The sequence below is a fragment of the Rhinolophus sinicus genome, linkage group LG14, assembly GCF_036562045.2.
Source record: "Rhinolophus sinicus isolate RSC01 linkage group LG14, ASM3656204v1, whole genome shotgun sequence".
Classification (NCBI taxonomy): Eukaryota; Metazoa; Chordata; class Mammalia; order Chiroptera; family Rhinolophidae; genus Rhinolophus; species Rhinolophus sinicus.
In genome coordinates this window covers 2,424,140-2,437,397 of record NC_133763.1, presented here as the reverse complement: position 1 = coordinate 2,437,397, position 13,258 = coordinate 2,424,140, and the positions used below count along the sequence as shown (strand labels likewise).

Sequence of the window (13,258 nt, the reverse complement as noted above, 5' to 3'; positions counted from 1 at the left end):
GACGCGCAGAAATAATTACCACTGAGCAGACTCAGTGAAAATATAGTCCATTGTAATGTGAGTGATAAAGGAGAAATATGTCAACTGAGTTTAATGCTTACAAGTTTTAAATATTTCAAAAACTTAATGATGTCCAAGACTTCTTTCAGATTAGAGTCTAAGGAACTAGAGAAAATCCAAAGAAATGAATAAAGTCTTAATAATAAAATCTAATTACAGTTTACAAAAAAAAAAAAAAAAAAACCTTAGAAAAGTCTTCTGCACATACATAAAACCATTTAATCCACCAGTTAGGGGAAAAAAATTTAGAATGATGCTTAATTCCCTGGTTTGGACCATTATTATAAATGTAACTTGGAGCAAATGTTAGGAAATTTATGTTTCCTGAGATTTAAAAAAGAGCAATCACAAATATACTAATAAACTGACGTAGTAAATGAAATGACAAGAAAACTTGTATCTTTTAAAATAAAATAGCTTTCATTTCAACATTAATTTGTTATGTTAATATGATAGCCGCTGGATATTTTAATTAATAACTGTTTTTAGATCACCCACTAATAGGTGTGGGTCCAGTTCCAGAGGCATTTGGCAAGACAGCAGCTCACTTCACATAGACAGGTAAAAAGATATAGATGTGTTTTGTTTTTTTAAATTGTTGGGAATGTGGATTGGAGATTGTTCCGGGGTTGGACATGGCTTGGTTGTTATCCCTGAAAGGACCTGATGGCAGGCCTTTTGTGAGGAATGGATGGGGCCTGTACTAGCAAGGAGATGTTTTAAGAAAGAAGACAGAGTTCGTATTTGAGAGGAGAAAAGGCAGAGTGACCACAGGGACAGCTGGCCTGACGCGAGAAGAGGGTAGAGAAGGCCCACTGTGTACCCTGCACTGGAGAGTGATGAGAAGGACGTCAGAGACGCCTTCACGGGCCACTTTCTATCCAACCTGAGAAAAGCTAACGCAAGGACTGTGGAGGTACCGCTTGTAGGAACCAGGGAAGGAAATCACGCTGGGGATCACGTGTTCTCTGGGCTAACTCCGGGGAGCCCCGCATTTTAGACCCGCGGGAGGTGCTTGGTTCAGGTTTCCTGAGGTCCGGCCTTCCAGATGCCTCCAGGTTCCCGTCTGGCAAATGGCAGACGTGTGAGAGCCGTCTGCTGTGCGCAGACATCAGTGAGTGAGGAATCTGGGCAGCTTCACTTCTTCACACCGTTTCAGTGTTAGTGTTCTGTTATTCCAGTCATTCTCTGAAATGTGAGTATCACACCGTTCAAGTTAACTAGTTGGGTACTCCTGGGTATTCCTGAAATGTCCTTTTAGAGGTTTATTTGGAGGAAAGCGTGAGGGCTGGGGCAGGGAGGCGAGGCAGGCCAGGTGACATGGGTGAGGGAGGGACGTCACCACTGCAGAGCTGAGCGACCTGCTGTGGTCTTGAACTTGAATGTCCTTCCAACCTGCCAAAGCCTTGTATTTCGTTGCATCCACCCCTGAGAAGTTAGTTTGGCAGCACTCATTGTTATAGAAGCATGTCCCCATGGGTCCCCACCTCCTGTTGCGGAAGTGGCCCCATGGCATTTTATGGCCCCTGGCTCTGGAGAAAGATCAGCTGGCCTGAAGCAGGGCCCTGCCACTTGCTCCCTGTGAAACTATCCTGAGAACCCTTCATCTCTCAGCCTCATTTTACTGAAACATACAATGAGGACAAGAAGAAGAAGAAGAAGAAGAACAATAAAATGACAATGATAATAATACACACACCCATCATGGGATCGCTTTCAGTATTCAGTGAATGGTCCGCATAAAACTCTTTGATGAAAGCCTGGCACCCCATGTGACCCCCTACATAACGTTCGCTCTCATTTCAGCTCTTCTTAAACCACGCAGTCTCCCCTCCCTGGGACGAGCTCCAGGAGACATCCTTTCCTCGATTGCAGTACATCACGAATGGCATGGTCCTGTCCCTTTATTGAGTCTTCTCCAGTGCCCCCCCAGTGCAGTGCCTCTTCACAAGGCCCTGAAGTCATACTGCCCTAGTTCCCAAGGAAATACAACACTCGCAACAGAACGATGTCAGCCATGCCATGTCCTCGCCAGCACTTGTTATCGCCTGTCTTTTTGATGACAGCCATTCTGACAGGTGTGAGGTGGTGTCTCACTGAGGTATGGATTTGCATTTCCCTGATGTTTAGCATCTTTTCATGTGCCTGCTGGCCATCTGTATGTCTTCTTTAGAAAAATGTCTGTTTAGATCCTCTGCCATCTTTTAATCAGATTGTTTGTCAGTGTTTTGCTATTGAGCTGTATGAGTTCCTCATGTAGTTAGGATATTAATCAGATACGATGGCTTGCCAATATCTTCTCCCATTCTGCAGGCTGCCTTCTCATTTCGACGGTGGTTTCCTTGGCTGTGCAGAAGCTTTTTAGTTCGATAAAGTCCTGCTTGTTTATTTTTGCTCTTGCTGCCTCTGTTCTTTGTGTCAAATCCAAAATATCCCTGCCAAGACTGATGTCACGGAGCTTACTGCCTGTGTTGTCTTCCAGAAGTTTTATGATTTCAAGTCTTAAACGTTCAAGTCTTTAATCCATTTTGAGCTAATTTTGTGTATGGTGTAAGAGAGAGGTCTAGTTTCATTCTTGTGCATGTGACTGTCCAGTTTTCCCAGCACCATGTATTGAAGGGACTGCCCTTTCCTCGTTGTAGATTCCAGCCTCCTTTGCCATAGATTAAATGACCATATAAGCATGGGTTTATTTCTGGACTCTTTATTCTGTTCCACTGAACTATGTGTCTGTTTTTATGCCAGTACCATGCTGTTTTGATTACTATAACCTTGTAGCATATATAGTTTGATATCAGGTTGTGTGATACCGTGTTTCCCGAAAGTAAGACCTAGCCGAACAGTAAGCTCTTAATGTGTCTTTTGGAGCAAAAATTAATATAAGACCCTGTCTTATTTTACTACAATACAAGATCTGGTCTTATATAAAATAATATAATATAATACCGGGTCTTATATTAATTTTTGCTGCAAAAGACGTATTAGAGCTGATTGTCCAGCCAGGTCTTATTTTCGGGGAAACAGGATACCTCCAACTTTGTTCTTCTTTCTCAAGATTTCTGTGGCTATTGAGAGTCTTTTGTGGTTCCACCAGGTTCTTGAGGAAGGTAGAAAAAAGAAGGCTGGGCTGCCTGGAGCTGTCCTCTCTCTTCAGCTGCCCTTCTGTCCCTTATATAAGTATTTCTGCCTCCATATTTACTTGGCTACAGTTTTCTCAGGTTCCGTTTTTACCAAAGCCTTCTCTCCTTCTGCCACTAGCCCCGCTTTCCTCTCATCTCCCTACCCGTCCTGCAGAAGGTACCCGGGAAGTTGGCCCTAATTCGTCAGGTGTATTTGCGGTCCCCAGTTTTGATGATTTAAAGCCCTCAGGACTCAAGCAACTAGTCCCAGATGTAAAAATTCAAGCGTGAATGCTTTATATGCCCTGAGGTGAGAAAAATAACGTAGAAAGGGGTTGATAAGATGGAAATTCCTATATGGACCCTCAGAAAGTCAACTCTGGTACAAGACTCCCAGGACAAATTTACACTGATGAGTAGGAGTCAGGATGTTTGCTTTGATGTGTGTCTGTCAATGTGTGATGATTGGTGAGGCTCTGTGGGGGGTTGTTTACAGTGAACGAAGTCAAATTGTTGCATGGTCTTTGCAAAAATTGTTCAGATTGGTGTGAATTAGAATAAAAAATAACGATGTAAAAAAGTACAAATTTAATTGTACTTTGTAATAATCACATTAATATCATTTGTGTCATTATGCCACTAGGATGTTTCAGCCTAATAATCATCAATGACGTATTTATTCATGTCTTAAATATATACCCCACATGTGTAACACAAACACTGTGTGAAATGTTTCATTATAATAGGCTTTATGGTTTATTGGTCTTAGGGCGTAGGTACCTTTTAATGAGGGGAATTTGCTTATTGGTTTTGACTTTGTTTTGGTAAATTTAAAATATATCTCCACACCTGTGACTATGTATAATTTCATTCAAATCAGTGAACTCATTCAAATTAACCTTAAGACCAAAAGATAGACCTAAAATGACAAGTGTTTGCATTAAGTAAGAAAATAACTTTAGTCAATGAGCGTGAATTTGGCTGTTGGCTGAATTCATTGAAAAATAGTCTGTGGTTGTATTGTCTTTATAATTTACATTTAGTTATAAAAAGTCACTTCTTCAAGCAAATATTATATTTGCCAAGAGGCTACTTTGTGCAAGGAGCTGATCTGAACTTGGACAGACATCACTAAAAAAAAGATAGCCCTGTCCTCAGAAAACTTCTGTTCTAGTAGGCAGAGACCAACGGGAGAAAAACAAGCAAGCAAATACGGACTGCGTGTTTCAGGTGATTATAAAGTGCAAGGGAGAGAAAGGAAGCAGGGAGGGCAAGTGGAATGTGATGTGTATTCCATATCGGTCAGAAACAGCTTCCTTATTTTCAGTATTGAAACATTTTACTCTCACTGTTAGAGAAAACACAAGGAAACCTCGCTAGTGTTTCGAGTTATGTGCAGATAAGTACAGTGAGCTATAAACGACGCAGTCTCACTAAACAGTTCGTTAGAGAAAAGTCAAGGCAGCTGGACAGGAATCCTGCTGAAAACTTCTTGTCTCTGTGATTATGAAATGTAGTAATTACTTAAGTCTAAAAATACCCTCGACACTGAAATAATCCTTCTGTTAAGACTTGTGGGGACGATCCATCCTGCTGTCAGTAAGGATCCTGAGTGCGTTCACACTCAAAAAGGATTTGGACAGCGGAAAATGTCTCCTGCTTTGGGCTGGACAGTGAGACTCGGGGCATGATCGGGCAGTCTGAGGGCAGAGAAATTCTCCACTGGTGTGTAAATCCTTCTGTATTTCAAGGAAAATCTGCAGCTCAGACACCGTAATTGCACATAAAGGAGATTTGAAAGCAGGCACTCTGGGAGTGTTTGAGTGCCTGGCACCGCTGTCAGAGAGGAGAGGGCCAAACTGCAGAAGACCTTGTCCCCCATCCGTTTGAGGTGACACAGGCAAACACGTGCGGATCAGCATGTGCCCCAAATACTGTGAAGAGAGGTGTGAGGACTCCAGCAAGGCCCCAGGGGTGAAGGTGGGAGAAGGCTGCGTGAAAGGCTTCTCTGAGGACGGGCCCTGGGCACATAGTGGGCACGCTCGGAGCCTGAGACCTCAGTGTGTTCCCCTCCCTGATGAGGCTTGGGGGTATCGCAGGTAAACAGGCAATTCCTGCTTTGCCTGAGAAGCCGTGGCTCCAGAGAAATAGGCAAAACTCAGAGTGATCACAGCTCTAATAATTGAACAAAGTGCAGTGGGATCTCAGAGAAGGAAAGAATTTAGCTGGTTTGCAAAATTAAAACACACCCCTCCATGTTTTAGAGTGGCTAAAAGACATAAGAACCTAAAGGACAGAGTTTAATACCTGTCACTATTGGACCAGCGTTCTGTTTATCTTTCAGGTTCAGGTTTTTCAGTGTTGGTGTTCTTGCTGAATAGATGAGCCCGTTGTTAATTCCACGTAGACGCAAGCACAGCTCGTGAGTCGTGCAGGCTTCACTGGAGAACTCCCCTGATGGCGGTTGGAAGCAGTGAAGGGAATACAGTTTTCTCCGGCAGATTTGCCTCCCGCAGAGTAGTGACAGGCTGTGGCGTCTCCCCTGTAATTTCCGGAGAATGGTATTACCCTGCTTTCACTGTGTGATCGCTGCTTACCTTCTGTCAGCGAGCAGCAGTCCCTGCAACGCGGGCGCACCACCCCTCTCTTTGTCTCCCTGGGTCTCAGCAGTCACTTCATAGAAAGTCGGCGGTTTTCAGAATGACCATGTGCAGGAGCAAACGCAGACAGCAGAGATGTGAGTAAATTCTGACCCAACTTTTTCATAGGACGGTGGTGGGGGAAACCTCCTTGGTTTCTTACAAGGCTAGCTATGACTTCTTCAGCTAGACCCTGCAAGGAGAGGAAAAGATACTGTAGTTTTTCTCACCCTAACCTTTACGTTTATCCCTGTGACATGCTTGCAAGATGTTGTGGGGGGAGAGGGGCTAATTCACTTGTTACTATGGAAACCCTCAGAAAGGTTGACAAAATCAACAGAGAAACAGATCAAATGTAATTTCAGTCTAGCTCAGCGTCCTTCATTCAGGCACGATTACTGGATTCTCTCTCTCTCTCTCTCTCTCTCTCTCTCTCTCTCTTCTAAGACTGATAGATTTTCTTTCCTGGAAGTCTACCGAAAGGTTTGGGAAGCAAGCCTAACTCTTCTATTTATTCATCCAATCTCAATTATAACCCTCAGAGGAAATAAAACAGTTCAGAATGGAGGGGAGAGAGGTAATTGTGCAGGGCAAGCAGAGTATTTCACAGGAAATTCATTGCCAAACTTCTTGGTCCAGAGCGTGTTTGTAACATAATTCACTACAGGCACCATTTCAAAGGGTTAAAAGGAGTCATCTGTAATCCATCCGAGAGGAACTGATTCTCAGAAAAGGATCAGCACGGTGACCCTGGGTGAAAGTCCACAACAAAGATGATGAGGGGATTGAAAGCCATTAGGATTTAGTGAAAAATCAAAGCGTCTTAGAATAAAGCTGTTTTATGGCAAAGCAATGTGCCTGTCGTGAAAAGCTCTCCAACACACATCTGCCTGGGAAGCCCAACTCTTTCTCACTTTCTCTCTCTCCTGCTGTCTGACGGAAATACCGCCGTGTTTAGTCCAGTGTGTGCTATCACGGGCTCTGTCCCCCATCGTGGACAGGCAGCTACAACTTGTTCTGTAGTCAGAGTCAGCACTTTTATTATGCTTTCTGATGTCTTGAGATGTTATCCACTGTTTTAAAACACAGAAAGGCTATCAGCGGCAGTTCCGCTCTCAAAGGCCAAAGGATGATAGAATACAGTCTGCTTTGAGTGCAGTCATGAATTCTTTGGTCCCTGTTGTCACTTACAGCTTGCACACTAACATTTCTCTCCTTCAGAGAAGTTCTATGCGCCACGGAACACTCTGAGGGCTAGGACGGCCAGTCATCCTTAAATGTCCGATTGCCTTTTCATGCCCTTTCTTTCTTGTGGTTCAGAAACAACGTATGATAACTGCTCCTTTTTCCTGTGAAAATGATTGGTACAAAGCCTACACATCTAGTGCTGATTATTTCCTTCTCCAAGAATGAATGTAAATGATGCATGCATGTACTTGAAACCATCTTGCTCCTTTGCTCCCGTGTCTTTCTATAACCCCTCATTTCTTTTTCACATGGGTCATCATCCCCTCCATGTACACGGCAAATAAAAGAGTCATAGAAAAATTGTACTGAGTCTCTCTTCCTAAAACGTGCTTGCTGAAGTCTGCGATGAAGCAAGCAGGAAGAGCTGGTGAACTGCGTGAGGTGAGTCAGGAGAGGTGTAATTAAACAGCCATGAACACAATAGGGTGTACAAAACGGTCCAGTTTTAAAAATCTACTGTGTCGCTTACGTTTAATTGTGTTACTTGGCTGTATTATATTGCATTAGCTGTTTCTCTATGCTAAGCAGATAAAATATTGGAGAGCAGGAATGTAATAAAATTAAAGTATAAAGAAAGCTTAGTACTAAAAGCAAATAGTCCTTATGTGAATTTCTATCTTACACTAATAACATTTGCAGAAGTGAAAGGTAATACAATTGTTTGCTCTCCAATGGGGATATAAAAGTGTCTGAATTATCCCATCACCAAAATCCAGTGCATTTCCATTTTCAATCCTATCTCTTATGTGTGTTTTGATCATGTAAAGGCATCAACTAACCTAGAGGCAATTGTAATCCAATTAAAGTAATAATTGCACACTTAAAATCTCAATGTGGGAAAGAAGGAAAGCATTCTTATGATTCTTTTGAAAACGTCCATGAATAGACTTTCCAATTTTCTCATTCCATAAAGATTTCATATAATATCCTCTCGTAAAAATAATGCAACTTTCTTTTAGAGAACCCGACAAGAGGACAGGGAAGGGTTCCTATAGGTCTGTCGGGGGCTAACGGGAGGCAGAGGGAGAGCAAATCGACTTGTAAACCCATCTTAAAGTGTGCATTGCACGAAGCCCCTGGAAGTTCATTCGGGATTTTGAAATCCATTCCTCACTCCTGTCTAGCCTGGTGATGTGTAATTCCCTGAAGAGAAGGAGGAGAGGGGCGGAAGATAGAGCAATCGCTATGGAAGACGAAGCAACTTGAGTGTTCATTCCCATCGCAGATCTTACCGGCGCATTAGCTGCATAATGACTGTCAATTTCGTACAGCATTTGTGAAGTGGTATTAAAAAATGTTTGCCTTCGTCAGACGCTGAATTGGCCAGAGCCAAAGAGCCAAACAGGTAGAAACCACGCTACGGAACTCTAATATAAGGAAACCTGTTTTTACAAATTAAGCTTGCGGCTCAATCATCCTGAGTCTGAACAACTTTTCCCTTTAGAGTTGCAATATAGATTTTTTCCCCCCGCATACTGCATCATTCTCTTTAGTAAAGTGTGCAGTCGATGTTTACATTTTCAAAAACTGCTACTGTGTATAAAACAAGGTATACCTTCAACTCCCTTGCTAAAGGTCCAGACGACCTTGAGAAAACATCTTTTTTTTTTGAAAAGTACATAGAGATAAATTCTTAAAGTTGAATATATTGCTTAGAAAAAAACTGGCATAGGATCCATGTGATACTAGACGACGAATTTTGAAAATACTACAATCCCCATGGCCCAGCAAAGAAAACAGTGGACATCTAAGTTGAGATGTGTAACGCTTATGTCACTTCACTAAAAGGGAGCAGATATTCCCTTCTGATTGCTAATGATACGTTTGGGTGACCTTATCCATCTTATTATGGGAACACTTGAAGACATCACTTCATGCACGTGAATCCTAGCCATCGTCCCGACCTGTAATCTTGGCCAATGCGTGTCATCTCTGTGGGTCCCAGCGTCTCCTCTGTGACTTGCACAGACTGTGTTCTCTAAGGTGGCTTCCACCTGTAGCTGTCAGCACTCCCCAAGCATAGCTCTCGTTGTATCATTCTCCTCCCCGAAGACATTGGATGGTTCCCATGGCGTAGACTGTGGCCCTGAGCTCACATGCTCAGAGCCATGTGGCCGTGGGTTTACTGCCAGTGGCCCCTGAGCCCATATGAATATATCATTGCCTGTATGGTGATTAAAAAAAAAAGTATACACACCCGTATGTATATCAGATATGCAGGTATGTATACACATAGACATCTTTTGGTTCTAAAATGGTATGTTTAATTTTAAAATGTATTTAAATGTGGTACTAAATTAGTAGTAACTTTTGCCATATATTTTATATTTTATTTTAAAAACTGTATCACACAGGCTCTCATTATGTTTCAATGCTTGAGGAAAGGGTTCTCAGATTCCCGAATGTTGGGAATCACTGATCTGGACAATGAGACACAAACATGACCTTGCCACACAGACATCGTTGTCACTGACTGAAGCTTCCTATCGGATGTCACCTGTGTCCTGGGCTCTCTCAGGCCACTGGGGTGTCCCCACAACTCACCTACTCTCTTCTCTCCTGCCTTTGCCCACATGTCTTCCTGGAGACGGGTGCCTTCACCAGCATCTGCGAGGATCGAAATCGTCTCTCGTCATGCACGGTGTCACTCAAAGGTCACGTCCTCCATAAAAGTCTTCTCCACTCAAATGTGCCTTCTTCCTCTTCTTCTCTCTTTTCAAAAAAATATATTGTAATTTCTCTTTTACTTTCTATGTTCTGTCCTAGACATTGAAGATGATCTGTTTATTACACTAATCTCTCAGTATTTTTTTTTCGTTTGGGGTACCTTTTCTTCTTGTTTGAAGCATTCCCAGAGCATAACACAATGCTTTGCCCAGAGCAATCCATAACCATCTAATGAAGTTTATTCACTTAATGAAAGATTTATTGATCACCTGGCATATTACTTTCCAGACATGGCTCTAGAACTGTGACTACAGCAATGTACCAAACAAAGTTCTACTGGGGAAGGGAAGGTGAAATGCAAATAAATAGTATAATATGCCATGTGATGCTAAGTACTATGGAGAGAAACAAAGCAATCAAGAGGGAAAGGGAGTTTGGGAAGGAGGAGTGGGGAATCGCTATTTTCTATTGGGAAGATAGGAAAAGCCACTGGGAGTAAGGAGATATCTGATCAGGCACCCAGAGGAAATGAGGGAAAGTTCTGCTTTTTTCTGGATAGCTCCAGGCATAAACAGCATGTGCAAAGTCCCTGGGGTGCATGAGATATTGGAGGACCACAAAGGAGGCAACAAGTAGAGTTAATGAAAAGATACAAGATCAAAAGAGCCTCAGGGGCATTGGATGTGTAGAATAAGACATATAATTAAATGGAACAGTACATTGTATTTGTAACTGAATTCATATCCAATATGTGTCTACTATTGAGGAATATTATCTATACTTCTGACTCATGAAATATTTTTATTCAAATGAAAACTATAAGAATGATGTTTTAAAATCATTACACTTCATACTAGCGAAGGCAGCCAATCATTAATTGAAAAAGAATCAAACTGTGGTCATCCAGAGGCCAGAAAGTTATTTAATTGAGAATATTTTTTATTTATCTTCTTATAAATATCCTTATTTCGTGTCTATTAACCCTCTCTGTCTTTAAAATTTTTGCTATGAGAAAAAATAAATGTATAGTTAGATAGAATTGTTGTAAGGCTTCTTACGGCATTGGCAGGAAGGAACAAGCCTGCTGCCAGTCTTAACAAGGTAGCATTTGTGTTTTAGTGGTCAAGATGGATAATTGGCTTGATGTCCTATGATTGTTGGAACATGAGTTGTCTTAGCTGTCACACACATCTTCGTTACTACATTCTTTCTTATACAAATCTTTACTGAAGTTATTTTTTGAAATTATTGCAAATTGAATAGCAATGATAAAAATGGATTATTATTCAAAATACATATTTATATTGATACCCTATGTAACTGTGAAGATGAAAGTAGCTGGACTCTTTAATTCCCAAATTATGTCACATCTCAAATGTTGACATTGTTTTCTACAGAACCAGTTGAAGCGCCATACGTCCTAGGTTTAAAATATTTTTTTTGTGGTTTACACTGAATAAAATGATCTGAGGCTTAATAGGCGAGGCTCTCTGGAGCACACTGTTAAAGTCCATCGTGATTTCTCTGTGATGAACGCCTGTCGGGAATTCTGATCTGACATCTGCAGTTTCTCCCGTCCTGATATGAAGTTCCTTATATAGAGGAGCTTCCCTATGTGACGTCTGTACTGGTCTGGACTGAGAATGGGTTTCTTTACGCATTCCTCCACGGCACCATGTCTGCACAGACAGTCAGGATGGTCTGGTTGAGCACACTCCACGGGACCGTAGTTGCCAGTTCGGGAGCAGAGGTGCACAAGGGCTGACAGGTAACACCGCTGATACACCTTGGTCTGCCTCACAGCCTTCATCATTTGCTTTGCTGTTACCGGCGCCTCCTGTGACCGGTTCTGCCTGCGGGAACACTTAGTCATTCTCATCCTCATGCTGTGTCTCTATCATCTATCTGTTACCTATCTATCATCTATTTATCTGTCATCTATCTGTCTGTTATCTTCCTACCTATCATCTATCTATCATCTATATCATTTATCTGTCATGTATCATCTACCTATTATCTGTCATCTATAAATCACCTATGTATCTATATATCTATATATCTATCACCCAGCATCTATCTGTCATCTATCTGTCTATCTGTCTATCCATCATCTATCTATCATCCATCGACCTATCACTTATCTGTCTGTCTATCTCATGCATACTTCTAGTTCACAATGCTCCCCAAAGGCAAAGGTCACTTTTGTGGAAGGTGATGATTTGTGCATTGTCTTTTAACTTGAATGTCACACATCACCTTCTCTTTGAGTTCCTCCCTTCTAAGACTCTGCAACATTTATGTCTAGACCTACATAGAAACCATGGCATTGACCTCCCACCTCCCCAGTTCTTCAGGTTAATGCTCTCTACAGAATGGTAGTTCCCTCTCAAAGTATGTTAGAGTTAAAATATTGTGTCTTTGTATTTATTGAGAACAAATGATACACGTAAAGCAACTAGGCTCTTAGCCAAATACAATTGGTGTTAAAGTAGATATCAATGTACCTTTGTAAAATCCTGTCCTGAATGTACAGATTTTTGCATGCTGATAAGAAAAAATGGCCATGGAAAAGCACTGCTGGAAAGTGGGATGGGGTAAGAAGTGGGCTTGTATGGTCGAATGTGCCCTGCCTTTGGAAGCTTAGAAAGTAACTTCTTTAAAACCTTGATCTGGTATAAGTATGCTTCTTGGACAGTCTGCCTATTTGGTTGAGCCACATTCGATTGTCATTTTTGTAAGTCAGAATTGGTAGTGCTGTATCGTGAAATCTGAGTACCAGCTATCGCAGAAGTCTGCCAAGGGGTGGGGAAGCCAATGAAACGTCATTGCACCAACACAATTTGGCATTAAAAGTCAAGGGCATTTATAGTTAAGCTGAAGCTGAGTATTTCATGTACTAAAAGAATATAATTAAATAAGGGAGTGGGTTAACTGTTGTTTTTCAGGGTACGAGTGTATCGGTTAAATCTGCCACAGAGAAATAAAAAGTATATTCAGGCTTGTCAACATAGATTAATTAGATGAGCTTTTCTGCAAGTGACACATCTAACTAGGCTTTAAATATCACCAAAGTTTAGAAATTGCCTACCGTCCACCAAACTTAAAATGGTTACTGTAAAAATTTGAATTCCAATTTTACATGGTTTTATTATTAGAACTTTGCTTTCATCCAAGTAGGAAAATGGGGCAGCTGTAAATGAATTAATTGTAAACCCAAAAATGATGAAAATAGTATTTGACATTTCTTGAATTCTGGTATATACCAGGTACTGTTTTAAGCATTTTGTTATACATGACTAATGTATTTTCTGTAACAGAATTAATAGGATATGTAAAAACAAGAATCTAGTAACCTATGGCACTTTCAATTTTCATTGCAATTTCAAAATGTTATCTATAGTTTTGATATCTAATCTCTAGGAAATTGAACACATAAAGTTAGATGAAAATATGTATATTGGCTAGGGTGCAAGAATCAGCTTCTAAGTCCCTTGAGGAAATGAGGGAATTAACTTTAGAACTCAA

At 41.3% G+C, this 13,258-nt stretch overlaps 1 protein-coding gene across 22 annotated transcripts in view; it reads left to right on the top strand.

Annotated features, from left to right (window-relative positions):
* Nucleotides 1–13,258, top strand: part of RALYL (RALY RNA binding protein like) — an 846,180-nt gene that overhangs the window by 697,559 nt on the left and 135,363 nt on the right. Inside the window, exon 1 of one of the 22 annotated variants that reach the window (XM_074318490.1) lies at nt 5,628–5,916. The exons of 19 other annotated variants lie outside the window; for them this stretch is intronic. In XM_074318490.1, the coding sequence (XP_074174591.1) occupies nt 5,880–5,916 (37 nt within the window). In that variant the 5' untranslated portion in view covers nt 5,628–5,879. Of the gene's footprint in view, nt 1–5,627; nt 5,917–13,258 lie in introns of those variants that run through there. 2 more of the 22 variants (XM_074318488.1, XM_019726290.2) reach the window with 2 other exon arrangements.